This window comes from Sciurus vulgaris, assembly GCF_902686455.1.
Source record: "Sciurus vulgaris genome assembly, chromosome: 4".
Lineage (NCBI taxonomy): Eukaryota > Metazoa > Chordata > Mammalia > Rodentia > Sciuridae > Sciurus > Sciurus vulgaris.
In genome coordinates, this window is record NC_136464.1 from 65,027,765 (window position 1) to 65,040,907 (window position 13,143).

At 40.0% G+C, this 13,143-nt stretch overlaps 1 protein-coding gene and 1 long non-coding RNA gene across 2 annotated transcripts in view; both read right to left on the reverse strand.

Annotated features, from left to right (window-relative positions):
* Positions 1-12,033, reverse strand: part of LOC306660382 — a 35,809-nt gene extending 23,776 nt beyond the window's left edge. Inside the window, exon 1 of the long non-coding RNA XR_013763611.1 lies at positions 11,104-12,033. This is a non-coding gene — a long non-coding RNA (uncharacterized lncRNA). The remainder of the gene's footprint in view (positions 1-11,103) is intronic.
* The window catches only part of ARID5B (AT-rich interaction domain 5B), a 210,773-nt gene extending 197,892 nt beyond the window's left edge, over positions 1-12,881 (reverse strand). The window contains exons 1-2 of the mRNA XM_079138545.1: positions 12,739-12,881; positions 12,040-12,294 (exon numbers count right to left, since the gene is read on the reverse strand). Of these exons, the coding sequence (XP_078994671.1) occupies positions 12,040-12,294; positions 12,739-12,759 (276 nt within the window). The 5' untranslated portion in view covers positions 12,760-12,881. The remainder of the gene's footprint in view (positions 1-12,039; positions 12,295-12,738) is intronic.
* Positions 12,882-13,143: the final 262 nt, after the last annotated feature.

Below are 13,143 nucleotides of genomic sequence, written 5' to 3' on the forward strand. Positions count from 1 at the left end.
TCTTCATCATTATCACCATACCATAAAATCACTCCTTTATTTGCGATACTTTGATTAACCATATATATGCTCCCACCCTTGGACTGTAGCCTCCATAGGACAGAATCTGTCTGGTTTTCCACCTCTGTCTTTTCAGGGCCCAGCACCAGGCTCCTCACAGAATGTTCTCCAAGGTACTGAGATAGACTTCTCTTATGAGAAATATGCAGGGTCCAAGGAGCCCTTTAATTTTTATAACACAGTACTTGGTACTACTAATGACTTATCTGTGTGATCAGTCAACTGCCAATTTGACTGCAAGTTCCTAGAGGAATAGGTCAGTATATAATAAAAATCCCAATGTCCAGAATTCTCAATATATTCTGTAGGGAGCCACAGGGAATCGGAGAGAACCTAGGTTTCAAATCTGTCTCTGAGTCTTTCCTATATGTGATCTCAGGTAAGTGACTTAACTTCTCTTGGCCCAAGTTCCATCATCTTTAGAATGTCAAAATGCTACCAACCTTACAGAAGAATCTGTGAGAATTAAATGAGCTATTTTATTTATGTTTAATTTATATATTAATACATATGCAATGCCTGACACAAAATAATTAGTTAATGAATGGAACATATTGGGACTTGGACTTCACTGAAAACACGGAGTGAAACTTTTGCATGTAGTTTTGGATAGAGAAGGCTGGGGCATCTTCTCTGGCTTGTGAGTACACAGAGAAGGGAAGGTAAAGTATTCTAGAAAAAGGAAGGTGAGTGTGGTTCTAAGAGTAAGATGTATGGAGACGGCTTTCCCTCCATTTTGGATAAACCAGTCAAGTTGCTTCTTTGCTGTTAGAATAGGAGAGTAAATAAGCCCTATGAGAATAGAATATCTTCGCATATAAGCAACTCCGTTCACTATTACAATCCTCGCACAGAGAACTGACACCCAAATATTTCTGAATGAATGAAATCACCCACGAGTATCAGATGTTGGCAAGGATACCAATCCCATCTATCACTAAGATTTCCAACTTTTGGCAAAGATTTTTGTAAGCCAAAATAATATCCCTCTCAGAAGGCCCCCCAGCTTCAGGAAAGATTGTGGAAATGGAGGAAATAAAAGTGAGGTCCAGCTTGGAATCCTGAATATCAAACCTGATTTCTGTTTTATCACTGACCTTCTACTAAGTATCTCATCATTCCAATAAAGTCTATACTCTCCATTAGTGATTTTATAAAACATGATGTCCTGATAGGACAACTTCTACTGGTGTAAGACAGCGCGCAGGACTGACCTTCCCCAAGTACAATTATGGGAATCAACTGTCTACTTCCTCAGAGCGTCACTTCAAGACGGCAGCCCTTCCCAAAAGCAGCAGACCAGACTGTCATTCTGGAAGGTGCTGAGTTCTAGTTCTGCTTGTCTCTTGCTAGCTCTGAGCCTGTGCCTAGGATTTTTCTGTCCTGGGTTCTTCTATAAAGAAGCAGGGCTGGACTCATTGCCTTCAATTTTGTACATCCCGTAACTCTGTTAAAATGTCCATGGCAAATGAGCAGTAAGTCTTTTCTCTTAAATAACTCTGGCAATTCTTCTTGATCATCTTTAGCAACAATACCAAAGGATTCTGGGCTAGTCACACTCCAAAACCCAAATTGTGCCAATGGCAGAGGAAGAGGGGCCTTTAACCATTGGATAAACCAACATTCCAGGCAGGTCTGAAATATTATGGGCAACTTCTCTTCATGACCTTCATTGGACTGACCTTTGTTTCTTATTAGCAGCCATTTTATCCCACAATACAAATTTCCAATTCTAATCTTGCCAATCTTCCAAAGTTGGGTAATCAGATGGAGGAAAAAAAAAAATAAACAAACTAAACTAAACCTGTGCCTATCATTTAGAAAAAATCTGGGGGGGCTGGGGAGATAGCTCAGTCGGTAGAGTGCTTGCCTTGTAAACACAAGGCCCTGGGTTGGGTTCGATCCCCCAGCACCGCCAAAAAAAAAAAAAAAAAAAAAAAAAAAAAAAGAAAAGAAAAAATCTGGGGCAAGGCGATGAATGAGAATATCTTCATTATTTGATACAAACTGTGGCTAATTTGCTTTATTTCCAATGGTATTCTGAGCTGAGTTCCAACTACATAATAGCAAGCAAGACTGAACCAAAGGGAAAATAGTGTTCTGTAAAAACTACTTCCATTTAATATTCCAAGAGAGCTTAGGTCAAGTCACTATATGGTAACTTGATCTATTATCTCTGTAGCAGACAAGCCTTCCCTTGTAGGAGAGTAAAGAAACCACACACACACACACACACACACACACACACACACACGCATACTTAATTTTTAATTTTTGTTGCTTTCCAGCTTTGAGGTATAATTGACAAAAATTACATATATTTAAGTTGTAAAATATGATGATTTGTCATTATATATACACCATGAAATGATTACCACAATCAAGTTAACTAACATCCATCACCTTTCATAGTTACCTTTTCTGGGGTGGTAAGAACACTTAAGATCTATTCTCTTAAAAATTTTCAAATATACAATACATTATTATTCCTATAGTCACATGATATTCCCTAGAACTTATTCATCCTATAACTGAAAGTTTGTACACTTTGACTAACATCTCCCTATTTCCCCCAATCTCTACAAACATATTTTTTTAACCTACTTCTCCCTTAAAAAGAATAGACAGAATTAGTAAGTTTAAATTATCTGCACTCAGTTCTTTGTCTCCAGTTATACTGTGTTCTTTTGGGCTGGTGAAACAACATGTACTTTAATTAGCAAATATCTGTAAATAATTTACTTGCTTTCCAAATATAACAGAACAATGGGGTCAGTTTTCATACATTTACCAAGCATGTATCCTGGATCTTAAGCCAGACTCTCTCATTGTTCAATAACTATATCAAGCTGTCGCATTCTTGCTGCCCTCTTTGGTGGAGGCTGGGGGTCGGGGGTGGAAACCCAGGTTCCCGTGACAATATCAGTTTTGCAGACCCCAAAGCAAGCACACAGTTCTGTCCAGCCCAAGCTGCACAAACTCTTGCAATCTCTAACTCTGGAACCTCACCCAAAGAATAAGGAAGTGTGCCAAGGGTGAAGGCAGTGGAGAAAGGGCTGCTGGACACAGGTGCTCTTCTGATCCCCTGCTCCAGTACCCCGACAATGCAAGCCAAAAAACATAAGGTGCAATGCACGAGGGCTATGAATCACAGAACCTCATCTAGGCTCTGCAGGGTTAAAACTGGGCGCGAGCATGCAGTGCAAAGAAAGATGTTAAATCAAATGAGAATGACTGCTCCAGGACTGGAGGCACTATTATTTTGAATAAGATTGAAAAGGCCAGAAAAAGCAATTCAAAAACATTTCAATTATGTATTTCCCAGAACTACATCTTTGAGCAACTAATGCAAATGTTACCACCACAATAAAACTTCTTCCCACATAAAAGCATATAAAACAGGTTGAACAGCATATACTTTATATATCATATGCATATTTTTGACTATTAATAAAAAATTCAAAATCTATGTATGCTTTACTCTCCTAAGCAATACAGTAATTATGATTAAGGGACAAGCAGCACAAAAAGAGCCAATTTATCTTACTCGTGCTCAGGAATACTATTGTGTAACTAAGCAACTAAAGACAAAATATGGTCTAATTAATTCACTCCTATGCTTATTTAAAAGACACAATTAGAACATTTTTATTTTCCAGCTTGCACAGTAGCTCAACATGCTTGAGGGTGTAGAAAGCAAAGCCTATTATTCTCAAAGACAAGAGTTTAATGTTTAGTGCCACTGATCAGGCCTGGAACTCAACTGTGGGGAGGAGGAGGTGTTTCGTAGCCCGGATGTGTGGGGCATCATGAAAAAGGAAAAGGGGGGATGTTTATGGGGTCCCTAGATGGTCTAGCAATATGTGGCCTCTACTGCCTGCTTTTCTTACTAGGGCACAAGAATGGAGATGGAACCGTGAACCTGATGGTCATGTGTACAAGGACACATGCCACTGTGTCTACACACAGCCACAAAGATCCTAGAGAAAATTCACATAATTAAACCACTCGTCCTAGTTTTGTGTGATAAATGTCAAATATCCATCTTTCATGCTGCTAACACTGCATCTGATTTTAAAAGCAGAATTAATTTACGCAAGTGTGTGCGGGAGACTGATGCCATTAGCATGATTTTAAAGCACCCTTTCAATAATCATCATCATCTGCATGTGGCAAATGTGTTGTCAATACTGATGCTCACAGTCCAGGAGGTGAGTGACATACTCTTGAGGGCTAAGGCTGAGGTTCTAATCTCCAGCAAGGCAGTAAGGCTCATACGGTGGTCAGAAAAACCACCCTCCTGTGAGGGCATGGGAGCGAATTCTTCAAGGAACTTGGGAATCCACGACCACATTTCTGAGAGGCAAATGAATCCTTAAGCCAACAATCAATAAATTTATTTTAAATTTCTTTAAAAGCCAAGCCAACGAGTAATCACTAGCTACAATATTATTCTGAGTAGAAGATGGCAAATATCCAACCATGCTGGCTATAAAAAATGACAAGTGAATGCATTTGATTTGAGCAATTATATTCTGGATATTGGTTAAAACTAGACTTTGATAAATGAGCTTGAGTCATTTATATCATATATCTCTAGGTGCCACTATGAACAATGGTATGCTTTATTAATAATTAATAGCAAAGTATTTACATGTGTGGACTCTTGTACTTCATAAAAATAACATATCCTTAGAATGTGCCTTACAGTCTAAATGTCAAGAGAGGTTTTAATGGCTTACAATTTTGAGTCACTTAAACATGTGGCCTAGTTAAGACCATCAACCTGAAAAACACACTGGCTCCTGTGAACTGCCAACCAACCCCCAGGTGAGGAGTGACTTGTCTTTCTAGAAGGCTAGGTTTCATCAATTACCACCTCAAAGCCCTGAATATTAATGAGTTGAAGGTAGAAGATTGGAAAAGTATCCAAAGAGATAAAGAAGCTGGCTCTAGCCTCATCATTCAGTCCTAAACATTTGCCCATTTCTTGGGTGAATGCTCCCCCAAAATGGAAAATAATTCATATTTTTTTCATATCCTTTGGTATAAAATGACTATGGACATTTTAGAAGGGAAAGAAACAGCGTGAGATGGGGTGCTGGAGCACATGTGAGTGACCAATCACAACCCTCTGTCAGAAGGAAATTTGGTCAAGCTTAAAGAAGGTAGGCTGTAGGTAAAAAAGGCATTTTAGTATTATGTCATTCAGTCATTTAGTACCCACTGAACAGACTGAATAGCACTGGGTTTGGAGGGGTGGGTGGGCCCAGAGGTGGACAAAGCAAGGCAAAGGAAAAGAACTCGTGTAATTATAACATAAGGCAGGATGTATCAAGCACGTGAAAAGTGAAAACCAACCACCGGACCACAGACTCTAAGAGGAGAGATTATAGTCTGTCATGGCCATACTGTACCCCCAGGACCTAGAACAGACTCTGACACACAGTAGGTGTCCTAGAAACGTGTGTCTGGTAAATGAGAATTCAAAGATGAAGACAGTATTTTCTAGTTTCCAAAAAGATCATGAGCCTTTACAAATAAAGGATGATCTTAATCTCAATGTAAGAGATACAGATGTAAAGCCTGGTGGCTTTACTGTAACCAGTGTCTGGCTATAAGGGTAGTTTGTGAGCTCTTTGAGAGCAGGGTATCATTCTGCTTCATCTCTGTAGTCAAGTGTTTAGCACACAGTAGGTCTTTAATCAATATCTGAGGAATTAAGTGGATTTTGTTCCAGAAACATGCTGCTCCTGAGCCTTCCTCTGAACATATATCACATGTACTGACAGCACCATTTACTCATGTGTTACACTGCAACTATAACACGTGCTGATCTCATCTACTTAGGACTGATCAACATCTTCAGAAAAAGGGCCAAATCACCAACTGTTTTACATCCATCTTCTTTACCTGGCAGAGTACTGAGCACATGATTAACACTCAATGGGTAGTTTTCTTTTTTCAGATATTATTTTCTATTTTCCTTTTTATTGGTGAATTATAACTATATATAATAGTGAGATTTGTTGTCACATATTGGTACAATAACAGTATAATTTGATCCGTTTCATTTCCCAGTACCTACTCTTTTCAACAAGTAGTTTTTGATCAACTCAAGATAGACAATACCAATATTGGCTGGTGTTTGCATCTTAGTCATATAAAATACAGTTTAATGTATATTTTACTTATTCTTGAGGTTTTCACCCTTGACTCAATAATGAAATGGAGTGTGCCTATTTAAATGTTAATTTGACAAAATATTAATGTTAAATTATTTCTTATGGTGCTGGATTTGCTCCAAAGTTGAGATACAGCTCAGTGTTAAAGCACAAGCTTAACACATATAAGGCCTGGATTAAATCTAAAGCACACACACACACACACACACACACACACACACACAAAAAAAAAAAAAAAAAAAAAAAAAAAAAAGAGAGAGAGAGAGAGAAGAAAAGAAAAAGGAAGAAAGGGAAAAAAAGAAATGAGTATATTATCAGGTACCTTCTTTCAGATCAACCCTACAGGCTAGGGATCAGCAAACTTCTTCCATAAAGGACCAGGCCAGATAGTAAATATTTCTACTTCGTTGTCCATATGGTAACCATCAAAACTACTCAATTCTCCTGTTGTAGCCGAAGAGCTATAAACAATACATAAACAAACGAGTGTGGCTACATTCCAATAAAACTTTATTTACAAAAACAGGCAGTGGGCCAGATTTGGTCTTCAGACTTTAGCTGGCTCACCCTCAGTGCAGTCCAGTAAATTCTTCATATAATTCTTTAGTTCTTATCTCAAATGTACAGGGCCTGCCAGGTACAGTAAAGATGTTCCTTCTTTAGATTTAAATGATTACTACAAATAAATAATAATGATTATAACTACAAACATCATTTGTTGAGCTTTCTTAGGAACTATGCTAGATGCCAGGCCCTTTTCATTATCTCTAATTCTCCAAGCAGAGTAGAGATCATTAAATCCATTGTGCAGATGAAGAAACTGAGGTTCAGAAATATTAAAACATTGTGCAAGGCTAGTGAAGTCAGGAGTATCAAAAATCTCTAAAGAAACAATTTATACATACACACCAAGGTTTAGGGACTATCTAAAAAGATCAAGACCAAGCCAGCCCAATTCTGGATTCCAGAATGTGTCTGCCTAACCCCACATATGATCAAATCAGTCAATCTTTTAAAAAATCTTGCCAATCCAGTTGACAGCATACTTCAATAGCAAAATGTAAATCCTTAAGAAACCTTCTATTTTGAGGACACAGCTGAATGCAACAAACAGATGAAAGCCTGAGCTCAAGGAACCTGGATGTCTACATGTTCTAGCAAATTAACTCAGGTGCCAACCTCTTACAGAGAAAAGCTTTCTTAAGTAATAGGTACAACAGTGGTTTCAAACTTTAATGAGAACAATACTAATATTAATGATAATAACAGTCAATCATTATCAAAGTATCTACTATGGGTCAACTTTAATTGTAGCCATTTTACATGTATTAATTCATTTAATCCTTTAAATATTCCTAAGAAGTACGTACTGTATTTCCATTTTACAGAAGAAAAAACTGAGGCACAGAGAGTTCAGAACTTGCCCAAGATCATACAGCTAAGTGGGATTGTTCAAGATGTTTAAAAGTTTGAATCCAGACCCAACTTCAGAGATTCTAATTGAATTAACTGCAATAGGGGCCCCAGAATATGTACTTTCAACAATTTTTAACTGGATGATGAGTCTGGTGATAGCTAAATACTGTTACAAATCCTGAATGCATGCTGGAAGCTGAAACACCCAGGTATGTTTGATATGTTTGATCTTAACTGCCTGACATCAAGAGCTTAGGCATCCATATTCACAGATCCAGGTGACCAGCAGACCTGCATGCAAAACCCAAGTCATGAATGGTCAGGCTCAAATCCAAGGCTGCACATCACCTATTTTAAAAGGGTACATTGCCAATAGATTAAGCACTTGGCAATTTGAAAATGAATGTAATCAGAAGTTACCCAGTAACAGAACCAATTACCCGCCTACTTTGCCATTTTCCTCCTCTGAAGAGCTACTGGCTGAATGTGGCAATTGTGGGTAATTACTAAAGACACTTAACTCCTTGCACATGGCCCTGCTATTCACTTTCATGGTAATTTAAGACAGTATCATGATTAGGTCCAAGGACCTCCAAAGACTCAAGTTATTATGCTTTGCTATTGTTTCTAAAGGCAAAAATATCTAGAACAAAAGCCACTATAATTAGAACTCCTTTCTATTTATGTAAGCACTTTTCAATATAAAAAGCATTTCTATCCATTATTTCTACCCTCTTGATCCTCACAATACAGTCATCCTTACTATATGTTCCCATTTTTCAGCTGAAAAATTAAGGCTCAAAGTACTTATGATTATTCAAGGTCAAACAAATCTTAAGTTGCAGAATCAAAGTGTTTCTTTTTGGAACACTTCCCCCATACCAGTTACCAGGAATGGAAATGTATTAAGGCAGCAGTGTATATAAGCATGCAGATCATCATTATTATTATTAAAACAAATTACCAATTATTAATGATTATTAATAACTATTAAAGTATAACTGTCACTGTTATAAACCACTGGCTAGAATTAGCTAAACATTATAGAATAAGAATGGTTTCACTACCTAAATATCTGGTGACCTCTGGCAAAGTTGATTGACTCATCATAGTTCTAAAAGGTTCAAGGGACTGCACACATTAACACATACTACTATAATAGGATGCATTCAAGTTCTGGTTTCAAGGGTAGGTTTCATTGCAGGTAAAACAACCTTAAAGTTGGGTTCAAGACTGCCAACCTTTGACAAAGCACATAATCTTTCCAAGTTTAAGTCCTCATCTATAAAATGGGCATAAAAAGTCCTGTCTTACTCAGCCTCATACAATGATTGCAAGGATCAATGAGAAAATATTCCAAAAAAAGCCCTCTGCAAATCATAGCAAACCACACAGGGACGCTATTTCTAAACTTGCACAATGATCATTTTCCTGCTTTTAGAACTGACGTCTTTACATTTCAAGAAATCACATAAAGGCAGAATGATTCTCTTAAACCAAAAAAGCATGCTGAGTTCTGGACGTCCTTTTGAGATGGATGCTGATGTCAGCTCAATCAAGAAATTATTAACCTCCATTTGGTTACTTAAAATAAACTGTACTGGCTGATTAAATGTGCTGAACATTTTCTCCAAGTAACAGTGCATATCACCAAGAAATCTTTTTCTTTTAGTTACAGGCTGCAAATGGCAAATGCATCATTCAAAACTATTTAAAATCAATAATAAAAATCACTTCAATGTATATAAACAAGTAAATGGAGTAAGTGAAAACAAAGCAAATTTCTTAATGAGAGGGCCCTGTTGCCCCCTCTAGGTGCCAGCAGTAAATGCTGGTTTCTTTCGAATCTCCTCCAGAGGAGACTGCTGCTGCTATTCTGCTAATGAATGACTAACTTAGGCCAGGGGGGAAATGACATCACCAGGGTGGAAAACCAATCTGCATTGGGAAACTTTCTACCTGCTTTACATTTGTCATAATTATTTTGCACAATGCAGTCAGCATTTGCATAATTTTGAGGCGTGTCATTATCTCAATTGAAAATTGTTTTAATATGGCTGAATAATTCACAATGACATCAGCCAAAGTCCTAATGAAATACACAAGTATAATCATACAGCTAATTACCAGCCGTGTTAGCATTAAAAAAACAAATCATGCATAATATTAGAGGATGTATATGCAGCTGAGAATTATAAATAGAGCCATCTCCCTCCACAACCCCCCTAGAGTTTACTTTTAAATGGCAAGATTAATTTTCTCAGGTATGGCTCATATAACAGTGACGAAATGCACCGATCATTACAATGGTTCGCTTTCAATTCCCCATAATGAACAATTAAAAAGAAATCGTGTATTTAAAAATATATCTATTCACCAACAGTTCCAGCAGATGCACTCTGGCAAATGTGGCTTTTATTCTTAAATCAGAATTCGTGTTTAATTACACCAACAGAAATTAAAACTGGACCAAGTGAGGTCAACTCGGGGTCTTTAAAAATATTCTAAATTTAATCCCCCCCCCCAAAAGAAAAAGAAAAAAAGAGTGACCACAAAATATTCCATAAAACACTGAATAATTTCCTCCTGGGTTTAGTCAGAAGTCTATTAGGCACCAGCTCTCTTCTGGATATTTAATCCTTCCCTTTTCCAGATCACAGGCCATGTTGAAGTAATAAATTTGAAAAGCAAATAATAAGAAATCAGGAGGGGGAGGGGGAGGAAGACAGCTGCGCAGGAAAGTTGGGTCGGGGGAGGGGCCGAGCGAGACCTTGGGAGGGGGAAAGAGCTCAACCTGTTGGTAGGTTTCAGGATTTTTCACAGTATTTCCAAACAACACCTTTGTAAAATTGCAGGCGGACGTAGGGAAATATGAACGTTAAAACCCAAAGCTGCCCGGGGAGGGCGGGGGAGGAGTGTGCGCGGGGAGGAGGGAGGGGCTTATTTCCGAAAAGCAGATTTGAGTGCAAACGTTTTGACGAACTCCAGTAATTAACCGGCGTAGACCACTGTTGGGTAATTTGATCCTGAGGAGAGTGAGCTGGCGATGCCAAAAGTACAATCAGCTCTATCAGATCAAGAAATTCTGGAAGAATTGGCATCTTGGAGCCCCGGGATGAGTTAAACGGGGCATCATTCATTTAACAAAAAGATCCTTAGACCTACCTCGAAAGCTCCACAGCCTGGCACAGAGCTAGCTGCCCTCAAAAGTCTCAGTTTGATTGCCCTCCTCTCGCTTTGGCAACACAAAGCCTTGCCAAGTGGCCGTGCGCCCTCCCTCCCCCCCGGGCCATGGGCACAGACTCCCCAAAATAGTTCCCCGGTAGGTACCATGGCGCTAACGTCGGCCAGCTTCCTAGGGAGTCCGCAGAACTGCGGTTACAGAGAAATGACAGAGCCGAAGGGAGGCGGTCGCCCCGGCGCTCGGTGACAGCGGGCTCACCTCCGGCGTCCTCCCGGGAGCGCGGCGAGCGCCCCCGCTGCCGCCCAGAAACGTGCCGGGAAGGCTCGGTCCCTCCCTGGGAGCGCTGTCTAGGCACGGAGGACGCTGGACCCGCAGGGCCAGTGGGCGAGCTCACACCCCTTTGCCCTCCCTCCGGTCCCCCGCCCGGTCCCACACACCCCCAAAGATCGTGCTGGAAGACGTCCACTTTGCGTGGAGTAATTGAAAACTAGAACATCAAATGGCTTGTCGGGGCGGGGGGGAGTGGGCGAGAGATAGTTGTTAATGCTTAACGTGTTTGTGCCGGTTACACGACCGCTTTGAAATCCGCCCGGGCAGATCTGCAAGTTATTTGAATGTATTATTCCAGTACCTGTCATTTATCACTTTATTCAACACGTCTTTGCCAACTCAATAGCTTTTGATCTCATTCTGCCTCCATTTCGTAATTTCCGCCCTCTTAAACATATCAAATACTTAAAAAAAAAAACGTGAACAATATCGAAACCCACCGAAAGAAATCCACCCAGCCCCGACCAAGCTAGACACGAAGGTAAATTTTCAAAAGGCAAGAAATATAAAAAGCATGTGATGTTCAAGCGGCAGTTAGCAGGAGAACGAACGATCTCTCTCACACACAAACACACACTCTCTCTCTCACACACACACACACACATCCTTGAACAAAACCCTTCTCGAACAAGTTATTTGATCTTGACTAAAATCAGCAGTTGGATCCTCTTTGTAAAGCTGACAGCCAAACTCTGACAATGGCAAAATACTCGAGCCCCAGCTAGTGGCGCTACCCCTTTAAAAAAGGAGTGGATCCTGCTCGCCTGCAGAAGTGAATACAGTATTTTCAAGCTTGCCCTGTAATAAGCATTACTAGGGGAAAAAATAATAAAGAAAGAAGAGAGGGAGAGATAGGTTTACCACCTCGCCATGGTCGCTATTTCTGCCCTGGGGTGTGTCTTCGGGGAGGAAATAAAGTTTAGAGCTGGATAAAAGTTGCCGGCTGGTCCTTTCTTCCCACAACAGCTGGAGCTCCGCTATGCAAATCGGATCCTTTGGCGTACATCTTACAAAGAAAAAGTCGCCAAGGGACAAAATTCTTGGTTTGCCTTCAAGGTGGAATTGAAAAGCCTTGTAGAAAATGTAAGGTCCGTGCAAACCACACGGTGAGCCGACCCACTGCAGGGGGGAAAAAAGCACCAAATAAATAATGTAGCCATCAGAACACAAACATCTATTCCCAGACACATTTACACACAGACATTCCCACTCTTAATACAGAGGAGCCCACAGATATAACGCTGGGTGGAAAAATCATACAGCCCACAAATTTTCTGCCTCCCTTAAAAAAAAAAAAAAAAAAAAAAAAACCTCCGCCACCCCCCCCCCCCGCCCGCCACCCCTTCCCACCTCCCCATCTGAGGCGGTAAAATCACATTATGTATGTATGATCAGTGCAGGGATTTTTTTTAAACAATAAAAATGATTTGGGGGGATGCAGAGGGTAAAAGTTTGGTGAAAAGTTTGTGGGGGGTGTAGGTGGGTGCAGAGGTGTGGGTGAGCTGGAGGGCTGGGGGGTGCCGGGGGGTACCGGGATCGGAGGAGCGGAGGAGAGCGAAATACCTGGAGTGAGTTGGGCTCCATCTCGACGTTCTGAATTGATTGAACTCAACATTCTCTCCAAACTTGTTGGCGTGAATGGATTGCATCAGGTCCTGGCAGGGAAAAACATTCTCTGCCTTCAGTCGGTGTAATGTCTCAATATAAAACTGAGCTCTTGCTTCCCTTTGGGCACCAAAATAATTTAAAATATGTCCTAATATTTCTCTGACGACTCAATTTTCAGCTCCTGCCAAAACTATGTGGGTTTCCTCCCAAATATGGGTTGATCAAATTCATAATCGGGAGAAAGGCTCAGTCCAATCTCGGCGGGAAGCGAAGTGATCAAGGCAAAAACCAGATGGGAAGATTTGTAAAAATAAAATCCACCCTAAAACTGTGTGAAGATGAGATCTTTCTCTTTCTAAC